The following is a 7,518-nucleotide window of genomic DNA, read 5'->3' on the forward strand; positions in this document are numbered from 1 at the left end:
TCTCTGAACATGTACTTATACAACCAGCTGTATCTTCTTGTACATCAGAAAGCTGTTGTATCGCTTGTTGTTTTACACTGTTATCTCACTATATTTTCGTGGCTTTCAGAGTTTTAATTTAAAAAATTCCAAAAAAAAGTAAAATAAATAAAACCAAACTATGATCTTCTGGGGTTTAGCCTTTATGAAAGCCAGCTTGTTCTGTTCCCAGAATGTTGGGTGAATAAATCCAGGAAGATAGCATATTATTTGTTAAAGGCAGGTCAGAAAAATAAGAACCAAAATGAAACTACCATGGCAACAAATTGGAATGTGGAGTGAGCCCTGGTTTTATCAATAAGAAATGAAGATAGGGCACTAGAAGAAGGCTTGACTCAGTGACTCAAATTTTCCTACCAAAGCACAAGCTAGACATTCAGCAAGGGGTATGTTCTAGAGGATACAAGAAAAGATAGTATTAAACTGCTGCTCTGATATTTTCTTCTCAGGGGCCCGAGTGTGTCTGGGGAAACAGTTGGCGAAGATCGAGCTCTTCATCTTCTTTACCACCCTGCTGAGGGCATTCACCTTCCAGCTGCCAGAAGGAGTGAAAAAACTCAGTGAAGATGTTATACTAGGGGCATCAGTGCACCCCTATCCTTATAAGATCTGTGCTGTTCCCTGCAACAGTGCATCATAAATTATACAAAAAAGACTGCAATCCTAAGAAGACATTCTTAGGAGTAAGCCCATTAAACAGACCTGAATAGGATTCTTAGTGGACCTCCTGCTTATGGTGGCCATTAAGAATGGTGCATTTCTTAATGTTGATTTTCCTTCATTCCATTCACTTCCTCTTAATCCTACTCTGACCGACTTACTCTTTTCTGTATTTGATTTGAACCTCCACAGGATGGAATTCATATCTTGTTTCCAGAGTGCCGATGCAACTGTCAGGGCAAAGAAGGTACTCTCCATAAATTCCTGTCTAGCTAGAGCTTGCTGCCCCCTGCAATTTTTTTCCTCTTCCTCTTTGTACACAAGACATTCCATTCGCCAACACCCTTCTCAAGGTCTTGTGTACAAAGTCCACAACTTGTCTCAAGTTGGTGAGTGCATCTGCAATCATTTCTTCTGTAGTACAATACTGCAACTCAGCAAGTCCCTCCTCTTGCATATTTCTTACTAAGTGATACTTTATATCCTATGTGTTTATTTCTGAAGTTGATCATTTCTGCCTTTAGAAGAGGTATGCCACTCTGATTGTCTTCAGAGAATTTGGGTCAATTTATTCCGAAGTCTGGTCTTACTTGCAACACCCCTTTGAATTGTCTGCACACTTCTGACGTGGATACATATTCAACCTTAGTAGAAGACATAGCTATAGTCCCTTGTTTTCTGCAGCTCCAGCTGAAGCTCCTCTGCCATAGAAGAACAAGTGTCTGCTGGTGGATTTTCTCTCTATAGTGTCTTCTGCCAAATCTGAACCCATGTATCCCACTCATCTGGGATTGTCACTTGCTGGTAATTTTAGTTTTAGGCATGCAGAGCCATTGAGATACTTTGCCAGTCTCTACTTTGTTCCACTCACTTTTGCTCAGTGATTCAGTTTTTCTTCATAATATACCCTTAGCAGCTGCAATGTTGGGCTGTGTCACTGTGCTTATGTTGGGCTGCAATGTTGGGCTGTGTTGCAATTAGGAGATGGAAACGGGACTTTCAAGACTTCCTTGTACTAGAATACCAAGAAAGGTTTTCCTTTTCTGCTTGAAACTGGAGTCAGAAGCAGAGGAGAAATATCGTGTTGGATCTAGTACAAAATTCCTGTTTGCACTAGAGCTTTTGTACAGATGTGGATGCAACAAAAATATGGCCACTTGCATGAAGTCAAACTTCATGTACTTCAAATTGCATTTCTTCTTGCAGAGTTTCTTCTCTGTACTGCTTGTTGTTCAGCATAGGTTCACTTTTTCCTTGCTGTTGCAGGTAGTTTGTTTCCATAGGAGTATTTGCTGGTTTGGCTCCTTCATGTAGTCAAGGAATTCCATGACATTTGCTTCTGGTTGAGAAGATGGCTCTCATCTTCCTCTCACTCTGTTTGTAGACCAAGGGCCAAGCTACAAGTGATGAATGACACTTGAATGTCAAGTGTGTTTCTCCCTGTTCACTTGTCCTCCACTTGTGCTCCACTCAATCCACTTGCCGTTCAAGTGTCATTTGTCACTTGTAGCTTGGCCCCAAGACAGTAGTTGATCTTTCCTAATTGTTTCACTTGAACGTCTTAGTTCAAGCCTTTAGCTGTTTCATCACAGTCCTCCTTGTCTCCATAGCACAGGATTAGATCATCCACATAAGTGAGAATGTAAGTCCATTTGTTGGTTATGTTTCATGAGTATATAGGCAGAGTTCTGCCCTGCCTTGCTCGAATCCTTCCTTGATGAGCATTTAATTCAGTTTGTCATTCCAGGCCTTTGCAGCCTGTTTTAGTCGGTAGATGTGAGTTCAAATCCTGGTGACTGTGCCATATAAATGTCTTCCTTTATTTCTCCATGTAGAAAAGCAGTCCTCGTGTCTCCATGTTACACATGTATCTTCCTTGCTGCTATGTTCAGGAGTGTTCTTATTGAAGTATGTCTTTCATTGTAACCTTCTGCATATTTTTAGAGTATATTTTGGCAACTGATCTGGCCGTGTATCTTCCCATTATGCATCCTACCGCCTTCTTCCCTGGTAGTAGTTCTATAAGTGTCCCCGTTTGGTTTTTCATTAGTGATTCAATTTCTTCTTATGCAGCTTATCTCTATTTTTCTGCTTCTTTTGCAGGCATCTTTTCAATAGCTTCCCAGTTGGAATGTCCAGGTATAGCTTTTGTTTTTTTCAAGATAAGGAAGTCTTCTTGGTGATATATAGAGGGATGCACTGGGAAAAAAATCTGTTTCAGTTTTGGATCTCGTGATTCCAAACAAACTATGTATCATTATTGTTTTTTTATGGCTGGGGAGCTGCCAGTTTGGATCTAATCCAGTTTTTTTAAATCATGAAATTCAGCCCTGTTCTTTGCAATGAGGGCTTCCAGGCTCTTTGGGGCAACTGTTTTTGCAGTTAACAGCTCCAAAATCACTCAGAACACAGTTCTCCCAGGAAACCACCAACCCATATATCTTGAGCACACACAGCTTGGGAAAGACATCAAGGCGAGTACTGGACAGCTACACATGCAAACTCTGTTCTTTTAAAGGCGAGAGTGGGGAAACAAGGCTTAACCAAAAATCATGTCAACCACTGGTCCTGCTCCTAGTCTCAACCATTGATCCATTGAGCTTTTCCTCAAGCACAATAGCTCACACACATAGCAATGGATCTTATTGAAGGCAAGTGTCCGTGGATGCACACTATGCTGGGAAATTGACTGGTAAAGGGGCAGTGGTGGTGGGGCAGCTCCCAAGCAAGAGAGCACTCCAACCAGTGCAGTGCAACAATACTAAAAACAATCCTGCTTCATGTTCGCTTTTTTATTTTGTAGTGCTGATAAATTATTAGCTTTGCATTCTGCTGTTGCCTGTTGCTACTATATTTCTTTGTGTTTTGTAGTTTTGTTCCCACAATGAGGGATGAATCTAAGTTGTTCCTTTTGATGCTCAGTGTTCTGCTGCAAACAGAGTCATTTTCACCGTCTATCGTCTCCATTTCCTAAGTGCAGGGCAGCAGGCAGAATGATTGTCCAAATCCCCCTGCCCTGTTTTCCCCTTAAGTTTTCCTTTTGCTTCATGGGCAGGCAGGAATGTTTTTGAAAGAGGGGGGTGGGTGCATGTTTGGCATTTGACTCAGAAAAAAGAGACTATGGAAGCAATCCTAAACAGGTCTGCTGAGACAAGTCCCATGTTATTCAATAGTGCTTACTTACTCTCAGAGAAGTGTCTTTAGAACTGCAGCCTATGACTGAAGTCTTCCAGGGCTTTCATTAAGTCTGACTAATGGAACAGACTACTTGCATACTCCCCCAGACTGTCATGTTTGACTGTGCCCATTCATCCACGCCAATATTAAGTGTATGGTCCAGAGTTGCCTCACTGTTGTACCTGGTCTTATGTCGTAACTGATAAGTACATTCCTTAACTTGTAATAACCACCTTTGTTTTCTCAGTCCCACAACATAGCCAGCAGCTGCGAACAATCTTTCCTATTGATATTGTTCAGACTGACCTTGAATGTCTGAAGTGTTGCATCACTCGGTATCTTGTCTGTCTCGTGTGTGAACTCTGAAGCTATTTCCCAGACTACCTCTGAATTTGTGGTTTAGGAGGGAGGGGGTTGTTTAAATATATTGTCCGGGGTCTGAGCCCCAGCCCCCAGACTTGACAAGAGGGAACAGCAGGTCAACCGGGCTGACGGGCAAACAGAGGGGGCAGCCAGCAGCCAGCAGGTCAACCGGTCAGCCAGCAGGCAGTAGGTCAACCGGTCTGACTGGCAAGCAGAGGGGGCAGCCTGGGGACAGCAGGTCATCCCCTCCCACGGGCAAATGGAGCCAGAACCTGCCAGCGCCAGGGGCAAGAGGCAAAGGCCCAGGGCTTCAGGAGTCAGGGGGAGACAGAGAGAAGCCAGCGAGTCCCACTTCCCTGGGGAAGGAAAGGGGACTAAGCAAGGCAGAAGGGGGCAAGGGCAGAGGGATTGGAGGCCCAGCAGTCACCCACCCAAAGACCTTACCTAAGGAGGAGAAGTGGCAGCAGCCCCAACAGCCCAAAGCCATGCCCCAGCTAGAAAATAGTAGCCTGGCCCAGGAGTTGCCAAAAGCCAAGCCACTCCAGGTGGGGCTATTGGAGGCACTCTGCAGGAAGCCCTGGGCAACCAGCCAAGGAGCCGCAGCTGGACCCACCTTCAGCCATCAGCTCAGCCAGGGAGGCCGAGCTGCTAGCCAGGGGACTGCAGCTGGACAGGCCTTCAGCAATCAGCCAAGGCAGGGAGGCTGGGCAGCCAGGGAACAAGGCACAGCTGGTGCTGGTCAGTGGGGCCAGATCAGCTACCCCAGCTGCAACTGCTTGGTGCAGCCCAAGACTGGGCTGGAAGAGGGGTGGGGCAGTAGAAGGAAGCCCTATAAAAGCTGGCTGGGAAGAGCCCTGTGGTGGTGGATGTGAGTAAGGAGTGATAATGTGGAGTGAGAGTGGTGCAATGCAAGAGTGGAGGTTTGGAGGAGAGTTCTGGAAGGAGGGGATGAAGAAGGACACAGGGGGCAAGCAGGCCAGGTTGAGCAGGCCAGCGAGTGGACTGAGAGGGAGTCTGGGTGAGGTATACCGCCCCTCCTTTCACAGAGCAGGGTCCTGCAGCATCCCTGGCCCTCCTATGATGTCAGGAGCAGACCGCCCAATGCCACACCCAGCGGCAGCGGCGGCAAGCCCTGACATATATTGCTTTGCAATGGCCTGAAGCCTTATTCCTTTCAATGAGAAGTTACCAGGCTCACCTGCCTTTTACTTCATGTACTCCTATGGACCGGTGTATATGTACAAGATTGAATTCCTGAATAAATGTCATTTAGCCAAGGACATGGGTCTTGCTGAAGTGATCCAGGGATCTATCTACCATAACCTGTCCTCCGTAGTCTGACACAGACACACTTTTCTTCACAGGGACTGCCTGTTCTAGTGCCCTGATATGGGTGGAGGAGACTGACCAGTGCTTGGGTAACGCTGAAAAACAAACCAAGATGCACCCTCAAACAGGTCTACTCAGATGCAAGACTGATGTTATTCAATGGTGCTTACTCCCAGGAAACTGTTTTTAGAATTTCAGCTTGTGAGTTTGCACACTCCCCCTTTCAAGCATTTCTAAAGCTGATAGGTGGAGAAGGGTCTCCCCTTGTGAGAACTGAACTGGCAGAGGGAATGCCATCTCCCAGGAAGCAATGCGGGGAGATGCACTCGTGCACATTGAGCTTATTCCCCCTTTCTGCCAACAGATTTTAATTAATAACTAAAGGGCTCTCTCCCCTTGAGATTCGATTGGTGAATGGTATTCAGGAATACAAGACACTGCCGTGCAAGCCCAGTGCCTAGTGGTCGTGCTGTGAGGTATGAACCGAAATGAAACACAAAGACTTTTTGGTGGGAGTGTGTCATTATAAGTTGTTCTGCCACATCTGGTTCTCTCTTCTGGAAGCTGCTTGAACAGAACAAAATAGAGATTTCCAGATGTATTTCTGGCTCCCCCCCCTCCCAATTTGCACACCCTGAGTGGAATCCCTTTGTTTGAGCTTTGTTTGAATGTCTGACACAGGAATGGTAAAAGGGAAAATCTTCAGACCAGGCCTCATAGCTGGGGGCTTTGAAGAATGGACAGGACTCCATCACCCCCTGCCTGGCTTAAGGCTAGTATGTTTGACTTCTACTGCAATGTATCCAGTTCAACCCTGCCTTTCTTCCCCAAAGCAGGACACAAAGTAGCTTACAATTAATCTGAAAGCAAAGAAAAACCCAATAGATACATTATGAATGTGTTACTTGAGATGGTCCTTGAAACAACAACATGCAATTTATATACCACCCTTCAGGATAACTTAATGCCCACTCAGAGTGGTTGACAAAGTATGTTAGTATTATCCCCAAAACAATCACCCTGTGAGGTGGGTGGGGCTGAGAGAGTTCTAGAAGAGCTATGATTGAGCCAAGGTCACCCAGCTGGCTTCAAGGGGAGGAGTGGGAAAGCAAACCCAGTTCTCCAGATTAGAGTCCCGCTATTCTTAACCACTACACCAAACTGAAAGACTGAAGACCCTGCCCAGGCATTTCCCTTTCCTAATGATCCCTCTTTAAAGCAGGATAGAAACTGGTTTTGAAAGAAACTGGGTCTCCTTGCCTTCACTTGAGGACTCAAGATAGCAGGGACAGCAAAAACTGACATCCAGGTCTATTCACAATTGATCAGAGAACGTAAATGACAATAAAATTTAAGAGTTGCTGCCCAAACCGTGGAAGGCAATTTGAATGGAAGGAACCTTGAAAATCACAATAAGCAAGAAGTGACATGATTCTCATGACTTGTGTGAAAATCTGAGCAAGAAGAGTTGGTTCCTGGGAGCCTCAAGTTGAGAAAGGAGTTCCAACAGGAAATCCTGGATACTTAGAGCCAAGCTACAAGTGACGCCTTACACAGGTTGGACACTTGTCAGCTTCTCTCAAGTTTTGATGGGAAATGTAGGCATCCTGGTTTTACAGCTCGGCTCTCCATTACAGCTGCAATACCAAGATGCCTACATTTCCCATCAAAACTTGAGGGAAGCTGACAAGTGTCCAACCTGTGTCAGATGTCACTTGTAGCTTGGCTCTTAGTGGCAGAAGTCAAACATCCTGGCCTTAAGCCAGTGGGGGAGAATCCTATCCCAGATCATCAAAGCCATCAGCCCTTAGGTTCTGGTCTGAGGAATGTCTCTTCCACCATTCAATCGATGCCTCAGCATGCTCACCAGATCTCACGTTTACAAATTAAACCATTTGCCCAGACCTCCTAAGGCCTTAACAAACTCCTTTCCTAGTAACCAGAGAGTGC

General features: G+C 45.4%; 1 protein-coding gene across 4 annotated transcripts in view; it reads left to right on the plus strand.

Annotated features, from left to right (window-relative positions):
- The window catches only part of LOC129332853 (cytochrome P450 2J5-like), a 43,386-nt gene extending 36,220 nt beyond the window's left edge, over positions 1 to 7,166 (plus strand). For all 4 annotated transcript variants that reach the window (XM_054984147.1, XM_054984148.1, XM_054984149.1 and 1 more), the window contains exon 9: positions 489 to 7,166. In XM_054984147.1, the coding sequence (XP_054840122.1) occupies positions 489 to 679 (191 nt within the window). In that variant the 3' untranslated portion in view covers positions 680 to 7,166. The remainder of the gene's footprint in view (positions 1 to 488) is intronic.
- Positions 7,167 to 7,518: the final 352 nt, after the last annotated feature.

The sequence above is a fragment of the Eublepharis macularius genome, chromosome 6 (assembly GCF_028583425.1).
Source record: "Eublepharis macularius isolate TG4126 chromosome 6, MPM_Emac_v1.0, whole genome shotgun sequence".
NCBI lineage: Eukaryota > Metazoa > Chordata > Lepidosauria > Squamata > Eublepharidae > Eublepharis > Eublepharis macularius.